The sequence below is a fragment of the Centropristis striata genome, chromosome 2 (assembly GCF_030273125.1).
Source record: "Centropristis striata isolate RG_2023a ecotype Rhode Island chromosome 2, C.striata_1.0, whole genome shotgun sequence".
Lineage (NCBI taxonomy): Eukaryota > Metazoa > Chordata > Actinopteri > Perciformes > Serranidae > Centropristis > Centropristis striata.
This window is the reverse complement of record NC_081518.1, coordinates 24,480,684-24,502,774: the sequence shown is the minus strand read 5'-3', so window position 1 is coordinate 24,502,774 and position 22,091 is coordinate 24,480,684. Positions and strand designations below refer to the sequence as shown.

Here is a 22,091-nt window from a genome sequence, read left to right as displayed (position 1 = left end):
TCATGCACACAATGTTGATGCATTGTCAACAATAATATGCAGAAGAATGACCTTCGTCTTCCTTCCTGGAGGAGAACGGGGCAGATGCTGCAGCTGGAAACCCTGGGAAACTTTGGACTTAATGTACCATTTTTATTTTATTTTATATGATCTTAGCAGAACTTAGTTTCTGCAATTCATTTCGTTCACTCTGTAGAGCCCCACTAGAGATTATTGCAAATACGTCAATTGGCGTATATGAATAAGGAATAAAAAAAATACAGCCAAGAAAAGCCAAATTCAAACAGTGTCCTGTCAGTACATATCTTGTTCAATATTCCTTAATCATCAGATTTAAAGGATCCTAATCAAAACATTTGTGTTATTTCTTTGAATATATACTGGAAGGTATAATGGTATCTAATAAAAAGAAACAACTCAACCATCAACTCTATTGAGTCATAAATCTAGTATGGATTGGGCTTTATGATCCATGACACAATATTGTTTGTATTTGAAGAAAATAAAAGTACATCATTATGGCCTGGGATCCCAAATAAAACAAAAATTTCAGTTTATTATATGTTGGATACCTTTTTTTGTAAATTTGGCCATTATTTCTATTGGTTATGATAATGCTTCCATTGCTAAAATTTGGGAAACACAAGCAGAAAGGCAGTTATAACAGTTTAGCTGGATTATCCACATGAATTTGGAGGTACAACTGCAAGTGAATTTACCTGAAATGTCAGTAATAATCTCATTTCACAGCAGAATTGAATGGCTGCACAGCTTCAGTAGCTCACATCTAGAATCCGGCAGTTTGGGTAATAATGTTACAGCTTCTCTTCAATTTCTCTTCCAAATAAATGTGTCTTGTTTAAAATCTGTGTGATTGCCAGACTGCTCATGCCCCGTCTGACCTATTTTAGTGATATTGCCTTGATCCCAAACCTCAGCAATTATCTTAGTGAGTACAATGTTATTATTAACGATAGAAATGATGGCCAAATCTATGAAAACAAGACTGAAGTTGTAATAAACTGGAATTACCCTTGAAATGTCTTTTCCTCCACCGTCCTCTCTCCTCTCTCCCTCCTACTCTCTCCTTCATTACACCGGAGCTGTCTTGGGTGATGACTTGATCTGCTGAAGCTGCTGTCACAAGCCGACGGGGGGGCGCGTTAAGATTGATGTCTTCATATTCCGAAAATGCCTCGGGCCAAATTAACGTTTATTGAGTTACATCCTGATTTTCCTTTATGAGGGTCTAAAACAGGATACCACTCACATCATGCCGGGCAGATATTAAATAATATACAATACCCTGGGACTGAAAAACACACTCTCTTGATTGTTTTGGCTGTTATTGTTGATCAAGGTGGGGACCCTAATTCGAAGAATGGGATTATGCTGCGAGTTCGATGATTGTCTACGAATGAAACTTTGATGAAGGTTGAGCCTCCACCTCCTTATGCCTGCTGCTGATGATCCATTAACAGTTGTCATAACACCGGAGCGTAATTATTCTCCAGCCAGAGGGGAAACATAACTGCATCTTTGGTCTGACGTGAGCCGAAGGCTGCGGCGCATTAGAGCACCTCAGACTGACAAAGCAAATATTTGTGCCGTCTATTTAAACAGGAGGTTTATTAGGGCGGAGGAGTGGGCTGCTGTCATTTCAGACGTGTGAAAAAGCTTTCTGTCATGTTTAACTTCTCCCCCGGAGTCGACCCGGGAACGCTCTGGCAGCAAGCGTGAGGAAAGATGCTCAAGTGAAACCTTGTTTCAGAGCTAAAACCTCAAAACCTGTGCACAATTTATAGTCTGTTTTTATTTGCATTCACAGAATTTCTAGCCTGTACACACAGAAAATGTACCAGCCAGTTTTATAGGTTGACATCCGTGCTACGCCGCAGATAATAGAATATGTGCACCATAGCAACAAAACCAGTTAGAGACGGCCTATAATTAGCCTAAGCGAAGCTGTACCTCTCCATCCTACACACACAGCGGAAAATTGAAAAAGTATGTTCAGTGGGAGTTTTGCTTTGCCTCTTAAAATGAGTTTGAAAGCTGCACATTTACTGAGCAGTTATATCTCATTCAGACAGCGGGGAGATAAAAGCCTGTCATTGAATAAGCTGCACAGTTGCTTTCTTTTGTCACATTATTGTCAAACTGCACTTATAGGACGTTACAAGTCTGTACTTTCTTTTCTCAAAAGTTTAAGTGTGAGGGATGGAGAGTGTATATGACTCTATGCATTGAGGAGCTGAATAAATACAGCAGCATAAGAGTTTTTTCCCATCTTCTTGCCCCAAGGAAGAATAAATAAGGAATTCACAACTTGTTTTCAACCCAACTTTCTTAAAAATAGAACGAGTCGAAGTGCGAGCTGACTGTATCATAACACCCAGAGTCTGCAGAGCTATGTTCCTCTGAATTCAGAATGAAGACTTGAGTAAATGATGACCCGAGGAGCTGCTCAAATCCCGTCTCCGCCAGACCTCTGTGAAGCTGTGCAAGACCCTGACATCTTCCTAGTTTACTCAAATGATCAATCAGCCAGACAAGGTTCTGACTTTGCAGACGCCTCTAATTTCCTACAACATAATGGATCTCCGACACTGCCCTTTCTTTGCTTTTTTCCCTGTTGTCTCCTTCCTCAAACAGACAATTGGTTTGTATTGATTTCCCGAGCATCATTCCCAGATGACTCATCCTCACGCTCTGGGAGTCTGGCTCTGCGAGGAAACGCTTTCTTCGGGTTTCCTGCTCCACTTTGGGTCGTGCTTGTCAAGGTGGAAGGTCCAGTCTGGGCCTCGAGGCTCAGAATAGTCGCTTGTGATAGTAGGTGGGAAAGTGTATATACAAGTGTATAGTATTTTCTCTCTTTAAGAGGAAGAACAACGTCTTTAGTGGGGCTGAGGCTGGCAAGAGGTGTGCTGTGGCGCCCCTGAGGAGCATTTGGCCTTCCTCAACTGTTTTGTAAGCGTTTGACAGGTGAAATAGTGTGGGAACTGCAGGGAGTGTTGCTTTAAAATGCTTTTTGTTGCGCTTGTCGGGGATGTGGAGGTGCCTGGTGAATGCTCAATAGCTCTGTAGGAGCCACTGGTGAATGGTTGAGTGCTGGGGGGAAAATGGCTTCCCGCAAGAGCTGTGCAGATTGTTGCTGAGGCTCCTTCTGTGGGGAAACTGTCCACATTTCTTTCCCCCCTAACTTCTGACTCCCACAGAGCGGTGCAGAAACAGTTTTTTTTTTTTCCCCTATTGATTGATCCGACTGACATGTGCTTTGCCTGTTTCTCAGCCTGAACCAGTTGGAGTGTCGCCATGCGAACCGATGAACCACATGTTCCGCTGAAGCCCAGCTCGCTCTCTTAACATCCCCCGCCTGGGGAAAGAGACATGCTACGGGCTTTATTGTAATGGCACAAAGCTGCCTCGCTGTCCACACTCATTTTCATTGTTTTCACTGTTGTGTTCCATGTGTTGCGGAAATCTCACATGGGGTACGGTAAATCAAAGTCAGTTGTGGTGTTGACCCTGACAAATATGCTATTAATCAGACCAATAATTGCTTTGTTCACCCGCTCTCTGAGTCTGGTCCAAAAGATCCAGCAGGGCCTTTTCAATGATGGAGAGATGGTCGGGGTGAGACATAGTGATGAAGGATGAATCGCCCATGTTTTGATGACTGGGGCAATGGGAGGGTCAATCAGGGTCCTGAGAACCCAGAAAAATGTGGGGCGCTTGGTGCTCCCCTGCGCCTTGATTCAGAGTGTTTGCCTCGGTGGTTCCAGAAAGGAAGACGAGAAGAGAAATAGATGGGAAATCAAAAGGAGATTTTGAGGTAAGAGGGAAAAGGGAGACACGAAGAGGAACGGAGGAGAGAAAACAGTTTATGTTGAAGGAAATGGCTGCTGACGGACGATATTGGTTGGATAAAGGAATGTGGGTTTTGCGGGAATAGCTTGTGGTTGCTTTTAGAGACGGAGAAAGTAAGGCAGAGAGCGAAGCAGAGAGAGAGCGATTGTTCAGAGCCAGCGCCTGGCGAGGGCCATTGTTCATCCTTCCCTTTTGAGCTGAAGGAGACAGGAGAGTTTCACACGCCACTCGCAGGCATCCTGCTGGGCAGCCCCGGAAGGGGGCTATTGCTGCCGGTAAAGAAGGCCTGGCCATAGGGATAAATTACTCTGAATGGAGGGGTCTGTGTTTGCCGTTTTCTCCTCTTTTTCTAAAAGGAGCCAGAGAGGGAAAGAATTCAACCCCAACCACAGGTTGTCCGCTTCGCTTCTGGAAAGGCTCTGCCTTCCAACTCACCAATTTAACATCCCTCCACCCCCACCGGCCTCCACACTCTTCACTCCCACCTCCTCTGGAATGCTCCGGGGTTTTGTTGTCCTGCGGGGACCAGAGTGTGTGTGTCTTATGAGGGTTCATAACTTCAAGATGTGCATGTATTCTTACTGGTGCACAATTAATCCGTCATTTAACTTCTTTCAGAGTATTAATTTGCAAACTTCCCTACTTAATAATAACAAATGTATGAGCTGCGGTACCCCTAGAGAGCACAAGTTTAATTCTTTATGCCTAATTTACATTCCCCTATTAATTTCATAAACTGTTTCAAAGTTTCTAAGATGAACTTCTGAGTGCCAAACTCAGCTAATGAAGATGTCCTAAATAGGAAAAATGTGACACTGACGTTTGTTAGGTAACTTGTTTTGATCCAATTGTTTCCTGATGATGGCTGTCAGGTGATTGACAGGGATGTCATGCAGCACCAAAATACACTGGAGCTATTTTCACGCAGTACAAAATCAAAAGGAAAATTGCTTTTACTCGATTAGATAAAGAAGGTATGCTAATTTTAAACAGACTTTAACTTCAGAAAGGGAAAAAAGTTCAAGGAGTTTTTAAATGTTTTTTGTCTTAAGTGAGGCTTGAAATGTTAACATTATGATAATTTGGAAAAAGAAAAAGATTTCTAGTTGTTTGTGTTTGCTGATTAATTTTCTCTGCAAATCTGTGGGGGTGTTGGCTGATTTTCTTGACCAGTTTGGTTGATAATCTGAAAGACTTAGTCTTTGAGGGTGTCTTTTGTACAGGCATGAGCTGTTTTAACATGTGTGTGTGCATGTGCAAGTACAAGTACATGTATGTGTGCTGATTTGAGCCCTCATAGTTAGCAGTTCATTTTAATGGCTTGCTGTTGGACTGATGTAGAAAACAGAGAGGTCAATATACTGAAACTGGCAAACTCTCACTCGGAGATCTGAAATTTACAAGCCCAGTTTTTGCCCCAAATCCCAAATGTTAACATCATAGAGCGTCTGGTGCCAACATGGAGGAGGTTAGAGCTGTGGAGCGGAGCCCTTCATGCTGCGTCAGTTTATAACTGGATATTACTGAGCTGGACCTCAGCGCCTGCTCTCCTCATCCAGTCAGAGCCCATAAAGTGAGTTACAGCTCGCCCGCATGGAATAATCTCCTCTTATTACACTTATCCTTTCGCTGTGAGTTCACATTCACAGACACGGACCAAATGAAGCTGCTAATACTGATCTGGCATCCGGTGCTGCCATGAGGTCTGTTCACGAACACGATACGTGCTCTTGTTCCGCTTTTGGCTGTTGTGGTTTTGGTTCCTTGAAAGCTCAGGTGAATGTTTGTGCAGATGAAAACATTTTTTGCACATATTGCACAATCTTCTGATATATGTGCAATGGCACAGTTAAGGATATGATATGATTTGTATGTGCAATTCAGTGATACATATTTGGACAAGATGCAAACATGATTGGTTTCATGGTTAGAAGTTTGGACATAAATCTACAATGTACTCTGCTGACAATTTAAATATTTTGGTTTAGATTCATAGGATGCATCAAATTCTAGATTGGTATCGTTGCACATTAACCTCATTAGGAAGATTGAAATAATTGCCTGATTGGTCACAATTGGCCAATATCCAGTCCAAGTTTGACGGCTTTCTGGAAGCTTTTAACATGGAAGTAACATTGTGTATGAGCTGGTTAGACAAGTTAAATGGTGGCTCTTTTGGTCACCAGTGAACAATGCAAAAAACTGCAAATGTAGTCTTTGTGGCTCACTGGAAGAGCTTATCCCACTAAGGCTGAGTCCTTGTTGCAGCGGAACCAGGTTCAAATCCAGCTTGAGGCTTTATTTCTTATCAAATAAAGCATGAAAATGCCAAAACATTATCTTTGCAATCACTTTATCTTGTGGATTTTCTTCTTAAAATGTTTTTGTTCTGTTGTACTGAGTAGCTCTGTATAGCTAATAATTCCAATTTTAAGGATCATCATTCTTACAAGCATCACGCAGCCTTAAAACTGTATTCAAGAGTCGTAAAACGGTGTGCATGCTGCTAGAGAAGAAGCTTTAATGGCTGTTTTTGTAAAAGTTATGCAGCCATTTATCCTGCTTTGCTGTACTTTCTTCTGTCTGCTGCCAGGCCTGACTTTGATTTGTACGTCAGCTGGATTTCAGTCTGTCAGCGTGCAGCCTCAGAGCAGGTGATCGATAAATCCCAGAGAGAGGTGCTGATCTCTAGGGGGTGGGCTGGTGTTACAGGGAAGGTCCAGGCTGGAAGTTTTGGCCCAGACATGCAGCTCTTGTAGCACTTTACAGACTGACTCCACTGGACTGGACCTGATCCAAACACTATTTTACACACACGGAGCAAAAAATCTAAAACTTCACCTGCACTACATGTGTGCTACAGAGACGTCCTGCTGGAAATAGTAAAACTGTCCCACACACAGAGATTTCAGACTTCAGTAGGCAGCCAATTCACTCTCTGTGCACTTCTCTCTTGTAGTTATTCTGCAGTTTCATTCTACCTGCACTCTGGTTCAAGCACAGCGATGTTAACATTCAGCTACTTTAATTCAAGCTGAGTGAGGTCGACTGCTTTTGCAAACCAGAAACATGGTTTTAATTTGCCTCCACAGAACAATAGATGTTTGCAGCGGAGACGGGTCACTTAGTTTCGGTTTATTGGACATTTTTGTGGTTTGCATCCCATGGAGTAGATGTAGGGTTCTTTTTATTTCCCCACTTTTTAAAGCTCTATTTCAAATAGTTTTATTCCTGAAGACTAATTTAGGGTTATATCAGATGAATAGACAGCTGTTGGATATATTTGCTTTTAATTTAGCAGACATCCCGTTTGGCATTGTTTTAGGTTTTCATCAAGTTAATGTTCTGTCCTAGTTTGGCAGCTTGATGCAAGCCTCTGTCACCACTGTTTTTATTTGAAAAATATTCGAAAATAGTGAAAAACCAGCAACTCTTGACTAAGAAATTCTACTTGTCTAATAAGGTGTGCTTCTGTATTGGGAACCACTGACTTAAACACTTAATAAATTATCAAAAATACAAACAATTATTTTTCCGTCAGTAGATTAAACTTTTAAAGAGGCTTTACACAACATAGATGACATTCATATCCATAAACTATGGAGTGGAGTAATGGTGCCGCTCTGCACTGTGCTCATACGGCAGTAATCGCTGATAACGCCATCCCGACCCACGGCGTTGTTGTGGAAGCATGATGGCCACCCACTGCTTGACCCTCAGTTTACCCTGTTAGCTCTGTCCCCACTGTTCACGTTGGCATGAGCACCATTAGCTGCTAACGACTGGCTCAGCCACGTTCAGGAAAGCAATTTGGTCTTTATTCTGTGTACTGCTGATTTAATCGACTAAAAGTTTCAGCGCATCGTCCTCTAGGCAGGACCTATACACAAAACGATTAGTGTAAAATCACACATTTGTGGAAAAAAGGTACAGATTGAAAGATTTTGGGATTGTAGAACTGTTGCAGAATAATCCAAATGGAAATAAGACTCCAACTGGAAAATCAACTCTTCCCAGGAGGGAGCTCTGAGCTCTGGGATCAGTTGAAGCTCTGACCCGTGTATGCCTGACAGAGGCCCCTGTTGGGGGATTTTAGGGGTTAAAGTGAGGATGGTGGGGAGGTGTGTGTATGTGTGTGTGTGTATGTGTGTGGGTGGGGGGGTCAGCTGGCCAAAGAGACAATCTGTGGATTAGAGTGAGCTTGGACACCAAGTGCTCACTCAGCACATTACCCAGCGAGTCTAGTGTTCACAGCCAGAGGCAGAGCTCAGAGCTCCTCTGTGTTTACACTGACAGCCCGAGGACACACACACGCTCACACATACACACACACTCACACTCCAACAATCCTATTCATACTACAGCCAATACATCTTTGCACTGAAACGCTCGAATTCTCACAATCTACTGTAAATCTGCAGCGAGGCTCTTTGAACTGTAGACACTGAAGGAACAACTCAGAACTTTTGATTCATTCTTTTTATTTCAAAGTTCTCAAATGTTAAATATTGTGGAAACACAAAAAGCTGTAAAATCACATTTTAAACTTGGAACTACAAGTACAAGCATCTATCAAAGAATAAGTCATGCTTTGTCTTTGACAAGGCATTCAATGTCAACTCTCAGTATTTGATAGTTTTTGATAGTTTTTAATAATCTGTTCTATGAAAACATTTTGTTGAGCCTTGAGTTTAATACTAAACCCTAGTTGAAGCTGTCTTTCTCTCCCAACAGCAAGCCTTTCATCTCAGTGGTGCGACGTTCACGCTGCTGCTGCTTCAGCAGCCGCTGAACAAATAAACGGACCTTTCACGCTCCCTGTCTCTCTCCTCACCCCTCCTCTCTGACTCCATGCAGAACACTTGCTTTCTCAATCCCACTTCATAAAAACACCACAGGAGTCCTCCCACACAGGCTTATGACAGTCTGACTTGCAGATCTTCATCTGAAACATTCATCCATCCGTACAACCGCTTCTTCATCATCATGTCCCTCTAACATGTGTGTCATCTTTGTGGTAAAGTAGTCATCCAGTTCCCATTAGGTCATTAAAGCCTCGTGTCCAACACAGAGGAAGACAAAGTAGCTGTGATGCTTCTTTTATGTGTTTTCTCTTTGATCATAAAACGGAGCCCTTCCCTCATTCACTTATTGTATACAGTGCACACTATATGTTCATACGCACACACACACATATTGAGTCCCAAAGCCACATAAGTACAGTGTGCAGAGGCCAGAGTCATCACAAAAGGCTGACAGTAGTGGAAAATGAAACATAGTACGACAGTCTCACCCCTCTCCCTCCTTAACCCCTTCACGGCCCTGCGACCAGACAGGCTATACACCACATAACACACACAGCAAGATACGGACATTCAACCACTGACAGCATCTGTTATAGGAGTTAAAAGGCTTCTTTTTAGTTTAAAGTCTCCCCAGTGTACACCAGTATACTTGTCAGCGAGATTGCTCACAAAGCTACAAAGAGGTTAGGTTAAATTCTGATGGATGCATCTGCTTTGATCCAAAGATAAATTGGTTTGACTTTGGCTGTAACATCCATTTAGGATTTCCATAATTAGATAATTGTGTTTTCTTGGCTCTATTATTCATTTAAACCTCAAAGACCCAGAAGCAACCCCAAAAGGAATTTGAAAAGCATGTTTTCTTTAAAAGAAAGTAGCAAAATACACTTTATTATAGACCGAGTAAAACTGTCAAACTGTAAAAACAGACATTATCTTCAGATTTTCAAAATGGATCATGTGTGACAAATGCTTCCGGCAAAAAACAAACAAATAGAAGCTTAAAACAGTGATGTTTCCTGAAAATCACTCTATTCATTTTTACAACATTCTACATGTGCCATTTAAAAATTTGCCAAAAATAAACCGTTTCCACTGACTACATCATGTAATTAAATATTTAATTCTGCACAGTTCAGTGCAACTAAGAAGCCATGATTGACTCTGCTGTAACAAACAGTCACGCAACAAATATTCACTGAATCAAGAGAGCTTGTTATGATTTATGCATTATCAGTGTGTCATACTACCATTTTTGATGGTAGCACAGGAGCAAGAAATGCCAAGAAACTGCTTGGGGTAACGAAAATAAAACTTTGCTCTTAACTAACTTTGGTACAAGGCATCAAAGCCTGGCTTAGTATAGCATATAGTACAATACAGTAAATTCATTATATATATACCGAAACAGATTCAATGATAAAATACATGTCTTATGTGTTTTCTGTGCTTGTAGGAACAGTGTTGCATTCACACTCATAAAATCTGACATGGAGGCAAAATGCTAAACAAAAGTAAACATTTCTGTGGGCTACAGCTTTGCAAGTTGGAGGGTTGCTCACTGTTGGTGGAGGTTCTCGCTCCACTGAGTGCATCCTAGCAAAGGTTTTATTTTGAGATCTTGACACTTTGCCTAGAGAAAATGAGATATTGGAGAATTTCTATCATCACAAAATGCTGGCAGATTTTTTTCCAACTCGTTTTAAAGCAAAATAACAAAACAAAAAAATACTCTAACACAACATATTTTCTGCTCTCTGCTATCTTTTTTTTTTACTTGCATGAAGCCCACACCACCTACCCACCCCCACTACCAGCCCACATGCCCGTCCAGCAGCCATCCACTCATCCCTGGCCAAGTCAGTGTTATCTTTGAACTGACTTCAGAGAGCCTGCTGGTCGGCCATGGATGATGGCACTGTGTGTGTGTGTGTGTGTGTGTGTGTGTACACTGTATACAGCTCCATAGCAGCACTATCCTTTCATTTCCCTCCCTTGTTTGATCTCGGAGGCCTTTATTTTTAACCCTCAGCAGCAGGACGATGATATATCACTAAGCGTGTAATTATGTTGTTTTCGCTCATTTCAAGGGAATAAAGGACAGTATCCTCCCACAAGCTTCTGGGTCGCACTTAGTTAATAGGCAATGACTTGGCTGAGTTTGTGTTTGTGTGTGTGTGTGCATGCCTGGTGGTGTTTGCTTGAATGAAGAGCTGCACATGATTAACATGCAGAAATGAGAGTCTGTAATGAAGTCTCCGGTAAGGGAGTGTTAACATGATTGGGCCTTAAAGGCAAGCCAACAACACACACACACACACACACACACACACACACACGCACACACACCCCGTCCCGCTGGGTTACGTCACAAGGAAGTGATTGAGCGCTGCAGTGTGATAAGAGCTGAGTTTTAATAAAAGTCTGAGATGAGCAGGCGTGAAAAGAACCCCGCTGCCGACCAACTGCTGCACATTTCTACACACTCCTGTGTGTGTTTTGTGTGCGAGTGAGCAAACCAAAGGGATGAGCTTGTGATGACGGGCCTGTCCAGGAAGATTTTTAGCAATGCTTTGAAGACTCTGGCATCAATCTGAACTTGTTTGTCTGGTACTCTGTTTACATACTTGAGCGTGCAAACTGGATATTTTAAGCGATTTGAAGAATTTTCCCGGCAGGTTCAAAGGAAGTACACGTGTGCATTTGCTCATGCATGTTGTCCCTCTACACTTTTTTTCCCAGCAGAGCTCAACATGTGCTGCTGTGGTTACCAGCTCGCCCGCATCAGGGCGGCCTGACCTACGGTGGGCAAATTAGTAGGTGGAGATGAGCCGACGGAGTGAGGGAAGGGGAAGGGGAGGGGGAATGGGCAGGGAGGATGAGCTGTTTGGCATCAGGGAGCCGAGTCAGCGTAGCCCAGAGCCATCGTAACCGCAGGGAATTCAGTGAATGTGTTCTTTGAGTGTTGGAGCAGTTTTAGAGCTTCCATATGTTGTAATGGAGATAAATATGGAGATAAGACGGAGCAGGAACATGGGGAATGGTGCTTATAATTATTAGCCCTCTGAACCCCAAAGGAAAAAGTGACAAAAAGAATGCTTTGGAAAGTTTTCTTTCAAAAAAATCTCCATTAATACACTGTTTATTGTAGAAAGAAATTGTATAGGCATTATTGTCGGAGTTTAAATTTGCCGATAGTCCTCGAATGCATCATACGTTACGAGCACTTCAGTTACAAAAAGTAACCGAAACAAAGCATAACATAATGATATTTCTGCCTCTTAATTCTACATGTCACTTTTTGAAATGTTGCCAAAAAAACAAACAGTTGGAATAACTAGATCCTGTGAAAACAAGCCATGAGTCATTCTGCAGAGACAAATTGTCATGTGACAAATACTCACTGAAAATCTGTTTACACAGAGCAGAGAGGAGAAGACAGGAGCGGTGCAGGTAGAGGTTGTAAAAATGTAAAATGTTCAATATGTATAGCATGTGGAGACCCAATTTTCTCCCTCAATATTCGTGACACTTGGTGGAAATGTGTTGTGTATATATAGATTCAATTTTATTCCAGTTTAAAAAAAAAATAATAATAATTCAGCAGAGAAATTCAACTTGCATTTTGTTATTTTTCTATGATTTATGTCATTAAAACGGTGTTTCTCTGCACAGAAGACATTTTTGAGATTTCCACACTTCATAGAGCTGCATGCTTTATATATTGCAGTGAAATACATGGCCTCATTGAGTAAAATGTAAAAAGAGCAACGAAAAATTTCCTGAAACTGCTTAGGGTTCAGAGGGTTAAACTCTGCAAATCAATTTTTAATCCAACAATGAGTGAAATGTGATTAACCCATTAAGAATTATCACCAAATTTTTCCGGAGCTTTTTAGCTCACTGTTTTAATTCATGCAAGTGTTTCTGTATTGTCTTGTATCACTGCAGCCTTGTTTCCAGCAGCAGGCAGCTGTTTTCAGCCACTGTACACCTGCCAAGAACAAAACATCAGCTACAGACGAGTTAGCATCCAAAGGAAAGTGAATATTGGATTTCTGGATGTGGATAAAAACACAAATCTAAATGACTGTATTTCATCGTGTCTGCTTGATTGTTGGCTAAGACGTGTTCAAGTTAAGACAACAACCTCCTGCAGCTGCGTTTCAGCAGGAAGAAACGGAACCAAATTTACGATTTATTACATCTTTCCACACCTCATAACACTCTAAACTCATCTTTTTATATAAAAGTCTGCCAGACAAAAGTTTCCTCTCAGATATTGGATTTCACCTCTGATGCAGATTCACAATTATTCAAATGAATGATATGCAGCTGATAATAAAGCATTCCACATTGCGATGTCAAGCCAATCTGGAAGTGATAGATTAGATGGAAGATGAGAGTGACACGAGCTGCTCTGTGAGGTGAGTTTACATTAAAATCAGACAGGTTTGTTTTGGCAGATAAGCCAAAGATTGTTTGCTTTGCATGTATAAATCTCAAACATTTTAGTTTGTATTTATTTCTCTTATATATGACTATACTATTACCTATATTACCTACTATCTATTTACCTATATTAGCTGGAATAAACACATTTTCAGATGTATAAAGATAAACCCTGTTTTCTTTTAAATGCCTTTACCTAAAAACAATCATGCACAAGTATTTGACTTATTCGGGACAATTTTTTCATCATTCAGCATTATCCTAATATCAATAAAGCCAAGACACAGTTGCAGTCCTCTGCTCAGTGTGAATGGTGAATGACAGTTATTACAGGTGAACAGCCGTCCTGTATACGAGATCAGCCAGGCGTCTCTTTCTGTCAGCGGTCTCACACAGCGAGACGTGACGAAGGATGAACACTGTTGCACGACAGAGAGGTGGGACGCCAGTTGTGTCCATTCTCATTGTGCAGAGCTGCGCGACGCCGTGTGGCGCAGCTGAATGCAGCTGGTTTGGGACAGTTCGGGGCTGAACAGTTGCTGACATGCTGAGACGCAGCTGTCTCTCCGAAACGACGCCTTTACAGCTCGACACCAGCGGCGGACGGGTGGCAGGAAGACAGAGGACGGACAAAAGGCTCGACTCATTCCTTCCATGCCCCCTGTCTTACCCTTTCGCATTGTCAGATGGCTCATTTTCCCCCCAATTTCCCGCTTATCACTTTTTATAGTGGCACACTCACAAACTGAAAGAAAGACGCAGCTCCGACCCTCCAGGTAGTCTCCAGGGAGGTCCACGCCTAATTAACTGGCAGCCTTTTGACATCGTTCAAAGCGTGTGGCCTCCCGCTCTCAGGGCCGAGTTACCATTGTGTGTTTTGGCCCCACTGGTCTCTCCTCAACTCTTCACACTCGTCATTTAACTATTTAACAACATCAAATTGTGAATTGGTGAAAAAGAGGTAGAATGCCACCTGGTTAGATCTGAGAGTCCTACAACGTGGCAGCTTCCGGCTTGGTTTGATTCCTGGAGGTGGGTCAGGTTTAGCTGCGGTGTCAGGCTCTGGTTTGCGGGATCATCTCTGTTTACCTTCGGGGGACCACCTGTCTTGTTCCACACCCGACCTAAGACAGTTTCAGGCCGTAGTAACCAGCAGTGGAGGATCTTTGGTGGTCTCTGTTTTCTTTTCTCTACTGGAGGTTTTTCTGACTCACAGCTCACACATTGGCCTCTGGCAGCAGCGAGCCAAGTGAGAATTTAGTTGTCTGTCTGTCGTGCTGTTGGCCTGAAGAGCAGGTTCAACATGTCAGCCTGCATCACCTGTTATTGGACTGAAACAGGAGATTTCCTTCTCATCGGCGGGGTTTGAACTCCGTTGACTTGGCTTGTTTATGGGCTTGATGTGCTGACATTTAACAATTTATGTGCAAGAAATCAAGAGATCAAGTTTCAAGCCATCAAATCTGCAAACAGTTTATTTTTATTGGCAAGTCAAAGGGCGTGCTGTTCCTCAATTAAAATTGTCACATTACTGGAATTCCAAACTTTGGTATAATACTAGATCCTCGGCAAACAAAGTCGGATCATTTTATCCAAATGTCTACTAAAGTCTGTCTTGTATTAATGACATGCTGCACACAGTGCTGGGCCAATAAAAGTCTCTCAACACATATCAATACACAAGATTTTCTTGTCTAAATCTTATTTTTTTCTAGCTAGTTTATTTTTTGATTCTATCCAATATGGATATTGTATCATTTTAAACATGTGATGCTGGAAAAACTCTCCAGGTTTCATCTGGAGTTGGGAGTTCTGGTATCTATTGACAAGCAAGGGAGGGAGGCTGCAAAACTTTATTTCCATCAACCTTATTGATTTTGACAACAAAGTTTTGCTGAGCTTTGTATCTCTTCAACAGCTATTGTTCTTCTTAGTCCATCACCTGTTTTCAATGGATTCAGTAAACGGATCAAGTTGAATCTAAATATACCTTGTCATTGTTCTACAGAACAGGAAACAGTCAATAGTGAGAGCCTACTGTGGTTTTTCTTATTATTTTATTCTTTCGTACAACATGTTTGACTTTCAAAATAAAAGGGGTCTGCCTGTCAGGCTGTGAGAAGTGTTTCCTTCTTATGAATATTCTGGATTTCTGCTGGCTTGTGCTATTAGGCTTATAACCTTTGAAACAGCACAGGCACTAAAGGCAGATGCACAGGTACAAAAAGCATTGCTTACCTTAATTATGTATATTAAATATTGGCCCAAATTCCATAAATCATCCGCAGCTCTTTGCCTGATCTGTCAAAAAGATTCACTGTAGAAAATATGGCTTCAAAAGTATCCACTTGTAGATTTAGACCAACATCCATCCTTGATTACCATGATACTGAGCTAAGCGTCTTTTACTGACTTTTCCTTTGGCACTTTAACCATACATTCATTTAGCTTGAAGGCTTTTATTCTGAAATTAGCTAGAAGAAGCTTGATAACATCAGATAAGTTCATACTGTCATTTGTTGCACTTTGCCCCTTTGCTGCTTGTTGTTTTCTTTTTTAACTCTGCTTTAAAAGGGAAGTTCAAAAGAAATCTTGCTTAAGATCAACTAACTGCTCATGTGATTCTCCCGTACCTGCTCCTCTTAAACATCCTTTCATACACCGATTGGTGTATTGCTGCTAAACTTGCACTTACGGGTCAAAGTGATCTACTGTCTTTACAAAACAGCCCAGCATGTGATGTGCTATCTGTGTGGTTCATCAGAGGCTTGTCATGCTGGCGCTCTTGAAAGCGGAGGGCTGCCATGCCTGGCTGCTGGTGCATGGGGTGTGTGTGTCTGTCTCTGTGTGTTTGTACGGAGCCTTAAACAACAATCTAGCGCCGGTTCTGTCTGCTTCTTCAGTAGGTTCAGTACAAAGACACACATTCATACTTGTGTTTCTGATCTAATTATCAGTGTGTCGATCTTTCACTCGTCATTATCGGTCTCCTCAGTTAACACCAGGATCTTTTTGATTCCTTGTTCTGACTTTAACATTCGTTTGAAGGTTTACAAGACAAAGAACTAATGTTTGCATTGTTTATTGGCACATGTTATAACTCTCCCAGAACACGATGAAAGAGTCAGCAAGTATTTTCACTTTAGGAACACTTGTATCTTGATGTATTATAGATGACTTTCTTTTTCTTTTGCAGAAGTTTATAAAACGACCGATACTCATAATTGACCAATATTTCAATATTTTTTTTAAGTATAACAATATATCAGCAGTATAATGTATAACTAAAAGAACCCTGTCCAGAGCTGTATCCACTAGAGTATTCTGGGGTAATGGCACTTGAAAGTTTGAGTGGGTTGTGACTGTAAGGTTGCCAGTTGGAGTCCATTCTCTTAATCACATTAAACTGAGTGGTAATAACCTTCAAATGATATTCCCTCAAAATATTAGTATAGACTTCCTATTTTCAATGTGGACGATCTAATTTTGTGTCATGATATATTGATATATATCTTTTTGGAGACTTAAATAAATAAGTCCATAATGATAAATCTGACACAGAATGTCGTCTATGAAAATTATCTATTTTTCCCTCCACCTCACTGTTGTTGACTGTGGCAGCTTTGACAAGTACATTTGTCTAACGGGCTAAAAATCTCAGTAACAAATTGAACTGAATGTTCCACACAGTTGAGATAGTAGTATATACTATAAAATATATATTTCTTTTGTAATTTAATGACTTTTCAAAAATTAAAAAGTCATCCCCAATACTGCAAAATCAATATAATTTCCTATACATAAAATCCTACATTTTCTGAAAAGTAGTTTAAGATAGCATTTGGTAGTTAAACTCACACTGCTGTTCATTGATTTCTTATGCAACCTGAAATATGAAAGGACATCAAAATCTCTACTTGTTAGCTGTCATATTCCCATATATCTGTATATATTTATATAGTCATATTGGCTTTTCCTCCCCACAGTCCTGGTAAGTACACGCATTGCAGGGTTTATGCTGGTTTCTTTAGCTCGATCTGGTCGGAGCCAGTGGCCTCTGCTTTTTAAAGCATGTTTGACAAATGCATGGCCTTTGATGTGGCTTCATGTTGACACAACTCACAGACTCTAATTTAGCTCCGTGCAAACCCGAGCACACATCTGAAAAAAAAAGGCACATATGCTTAAAGTTACAAATCCAGCACAGGCCACAACACTGCAGCGTAATCTGTTGTATCAGGAAGTAGTTTTAGTTGGGGATTTTCAGGCCTTAGTCTCTACCTGTCTGTCTTCTGTTGCCTTGTCAGTCTTGTGCTGGTAAACAGAATGTCTCTGGGGTCTGAGGACCGCAGGGACTGCTTAAGAAAATTGGAAAGACAAGTTTACAGAGAGGAAGACTGGGATGACGCCATCCCCGTCTCCCTCCCGGTAGCGTAGAGTTCTGGAAACGAGGGGAAGGGGAGAGAGGAAAAAAGTGGGGAAGACGAGAAAATGAGGGAGGCAGCTGAAGGGGAAGTGTGAAGAGGGGATGGTGGAAAGACAAGAATGAGGAGGAGGAGAGGGAAATGAAAAGAAAGAGGCCATTAATTTAGTGCTGTGGGAGGGATCTGAAGGTTACTGAGCTCTCTCTGCCAGGCCCTCCTGGGTTGACTGATGCCTTTGTGAGGAGGCCAGGAACCACACACACACATCCATACACACACATGCACGTTCCAAGAAACTCTGGGTTTGTTGCGGCAGGCTAGTTTAGGCAAAATAGACACACACACACACACACACACACACACACACACACAGATGGTCATTAATAGGCTTCAAAGTGAGAGCAAAATGGGAATCCTTTATTTATTTCTTCTCCTGGTCATGATTTGCTGTGATACGTCTGGAAATGTGGTGACTCTGTGTTTTTCTCTGCTGTGGTGGGAAATCAGAGCAGAGTGTACAGAACGTATGGACCCCTGCGTGCATGTGTGTGTGTTTGTGTTTGTCTATGTATTTTGGGATAGCGTGTTAGTCTGCGTACATATGCACACCGTCAGCGAAACTGGCCACGTTAAAGGGCCAGTCAGCAATGTGTAGGGGTGAAGGAAAAAATGAACGCATTTCTCGTTGATGTAATGCAATGTTATTTCTTATTAATCAGAATAAGTAGATTTACAGTAGAGAGAGATTGAAAATGTTTCTTAATAGCCGCTTTGCCTGAAGCTCCCTATACCACCTGGGAGTCTCAGGTCAGGGCTATAAACCCTGTCTATGTTTTGTGGATGGCTGTAACAAGACAGGAAAGCAGAAAAATATTTTGTTCCCAGATTTAGCACAGATCTTTTCTTATGATTTACTTCTTATGACCACTAAGGAGAGGCTTAAAAAGTCTTTGGCTAACCGCTCACGACACATGTAACTACTGACAAGGGGCCACAAATACTGCAGACATTTCATTGTTTGACAAAGTCTAGTGAGTGATTACACATTAGAGTGGTAATAAACAGGGTTTGCACCAGGGCTTAAACATCTGGAAAAGGCTTGAAAATGAGAACCTTGAATTTGAAAACACCCTTTAAAAATGCTTGATTTTCAACACAATCGTCATCATATTTATCCGTTGTTCGCTGGCCTCTCATACCCAAAACAAAAAGAACTGATTGAGTTAGCAGAAGCACTAAACTTCTCTAATGTAAGTATTCTTTTGAGATTTGAAATAATTTAAAAACAGTCTGTTTGGACACCATTAAAGATTAAAAAAAGGAAAGTTCTTACTTCTATAAACACGTCATTAAGCTAGATTAGTCCTCTGTTGATCCCTTACTCTTCAAATTAGCAACCACTAAACATTTATGATCAAAAATACAATCAAAGGTAATATTAACAGCTGGTAAAATAAACAATCTTTTCAATATACATGAATTGCTGTGGGTGTAAAGGAATTCAGTACAATTTATTTCTCATAATTGCATTTATACAAACAATTTAGATGATAAAAAGCATTAAGAGTTTGAAAGTTTTGGGTTTTTACAGTGCTTGAAACTATGCTCTTACAGATGTATGAACCCTGAATAAAGAATTTGTGGTGATGATAAATGAGAATATTCCATATCCCAACAGTTACATATGAACAGACCTAAAAATAAAGATACCTGATGTTGCACCTTGCCAATAAATGTAAATATTACTTTTGTTGAATGACCCCTGAGTAGTTTTCCCTCAGACAGTTAAATTTACAAAATCATCATTGCATAACTACCAAGCGGTATTAATCATCGTACTGAGTGTCGGTACAGTCCCCACTGTCATATCAGTTGTTTTTTGAGGACAAGAGAGAACCTTCAGGGGAAAATCCACTAAATAAATCACTGGCTGCTTTTAAAAGACGCTTGTCCTACTTATCACAAAGCATCTCAGCAGGAGACATCACAGTACGCGTTCACACATGCAAATTTACACAGATTGATAAAACCTCTTCACCTCGACGAGCTGAAAGCACCTGAGGCCACACAGCTGCATACTTGTGGTCATAATGCTGTCTGTGTGTGTGTGTGTGTGTGTGTGTGTGTGTGTGTGACACATACACCACACATTTATAATCTGACAGAAGAGATTCATTTATTGAAAGCCATTCATATTCTGATCGGGCATGTTTATGGCCCTGGGAAGGTTTGAGGAGTCTCATTTCAGCATGGTGACACAGTGTGTGGTTATATGGAGTGTATTAGGTTGTAGTTTACAGTACACAGCTCTTTGGAGCGGTGACAGATCAGCTGCACGGCAGAAGGTGGAAAAAATACAGAAAAGAAAGCAGCCTGATGTTCAGACTGAACTCCAGTTGCAATAACTTACGTTAGCTTATTAGGCATTATATATTTGGCAGAGGAGGAGTCATTTATCACTGTTCTGCTGCAGAGCTGAACACTTGGACTGTGGTCAGATTTAAGTCACAAAAATGAGTACTTGAGGCTTTTCCCTCAAAGCAGACTTCAAAGCAAAGTCATTTAAGTTTCAAGTTTTGACCCAGTAAAATCCTGCAATTATAATAAAAAGAGACTGCATTAGGCTGCAGCATAGCAGGACATGGTCTCAGCAGTCTGAGCGCACTATTAGACAGCATTGGTAGAACTGAAAAACTTGCAGCGGACTTGCAAATCCTCTCAAGGTCTTACCACTCAATTTGGGATCTGCTTTGACAAGTTTTGAGACTTGGACTTACTTCGACAAACTTAATTTAGACATACCAAAAGATAAAAACTTGCTCGGTTGAATTTCAGCTCCGCTTGTGGCCATGTTTGTCAGCATTTGTGCCATGCACAAAGGCCCTCCTGTTGTGTTTCCTGCTGCAGAACAACAAACTTTCTGATGTGGGCATAGATTCAGAGAACTGAAACCAAGTTAATTTTAATCTGCAGAGAGTCCCAGGCAAGTGGATTTTACTGCTGCAGCATAAATCAAATTGAGAATTTCCATTAAAGTGCACTAAACAGATTTTTTTTGCACACATAGCTGTGGTTTTCTAAGACTTTGTCACACATACGGAGGGTTAGGGAGTAGTTAAAGAGGACGGATATATATATTATAGTAAAAACAACAAAGTAAGAAGTCGCATGGGGAAAGTCAGATTTAATATTGAGCAGGAATTCTGGGTTTGTTCTGAGAACCGTGGTCCTGTTACAGTAAACGTCCTCCCTGTCTGACTCGCTGTGCCGTCAGGGGTCAGAGGCCAGCTGTGGCTTTTGTAAATGTGTCCACCAGCACATTTCACTTTCAGTCAGTGATGAGTAAATGATGGGAAAATGAGCCATGTGTAACTTGCATAATCGCTAAATTTGCTGATATGAATTCCTGGAACAAAACAAAGTGAGTTAACCCGAATATGTTCTTCTTCTGTGTGCGCAGGAGTCCAGGGCAGCGCTGAGTGTTCGTGTGGGAGGAACCACTTCACGTGTGCGGTCAGTGCATTTGGGGAGTGTACCTGCATCCCGGCCCAGTGGCAGTGTGACGGAGACAACGACTGCGGGGACCACAGCGACGAGGACGGATGCAGTGAGTTCGCAATCCACCTCTTTTCACATTATCCTCCATTTTCTTTCCCTTTCTCTGTCCTCCTCTTCCTGTGACTTACTCTAACATTTATTGACTCTGAAGTGGTTCAAACTTAAACAGATTGAATTGCTTCATTGTGTGTCTGTTTTAGTTTACTTGGTCTGTATGATCAAGTTGAAACCAATGATTGCCCAATTTGTTACCAATGAAGTTCTGTGTTTCAAAAAACATCTTAAGACAAACTTTTTATAAACACTACTTAGGTTATTGATCAGAAAATCTGATGTGTGAGCTGTAAGTTTTTTTATTAAAGCTTACTTTTTGTTATATCTTTCCTTAATGTTCTTAAGTTTTCCACAAAACTGTTTTTCTCTTAGCCAAACATTTCAGTTGTATATATATATATATATTAAAAAGCATATGAAGAAGGTTTTTGTCTCAATAAAATCTTAATATCTCTTAAAATCTGATCTTGTAAAAAAAAAAAAAGATTACAAATCTGACCAGATATTTGGTATTGCCTTTCATTAGTTATACCAAAACATGCTTAGAAGTTTGTTATTACTGCCTGTATTGAGTATTCATGGATGAAATTTGCACTAATGTAATTTCGGTTTAAAAGATTTTCTGTAATTTAAGAAATCAAACTAGAATTTACCGAATATATCGTCAGTTCTCATCAGAAGATCTCCCCTTGAGTAAGACCTTAAACTTTCACCACTTAGCCAAGCCTCTGGTCGTGTTTGGCAGCTCCATGCTGCAGATTTGTGTAAGTGCATGACTTCTGAATTCTGCTAGAAAGGTACAAGTGTGCTCAGGCAGAGTTTTCCAGCATAAATAGTCCAGAATCGTAAGAAAAAAAATATAATTGGGCCCATATGGATCACATCATCACCCAGTGAAACAGTGAATGGGTCACTGGTCCAGGCGGGG

The 22,091-nt window shown here is 41.1% G+C and overlaps 1 protein-coding gene across 1 annotated transcript in view; it reads left to right on the top strand.

The window, feature by feature from the left end:
• The window catches only part of lrp4 (low density lipoprotein receptor-related protein 4), a 122,801-nt gene that overhangs the window by 30,941 nt on the left and 69,769 nt on the right, over positions 1-22,091 (top strand). The window contains exon 2 of the mRNA XM_059348517.1: positions 21,012-21,158. Within this exon, the coding sequence (XP_059204500.1) occupies positions 21,012-21,158 (147 nt within the window). The remainder of the gene's footprint in view (positions 1-21,011; positions 21,159-22,091) is intronic.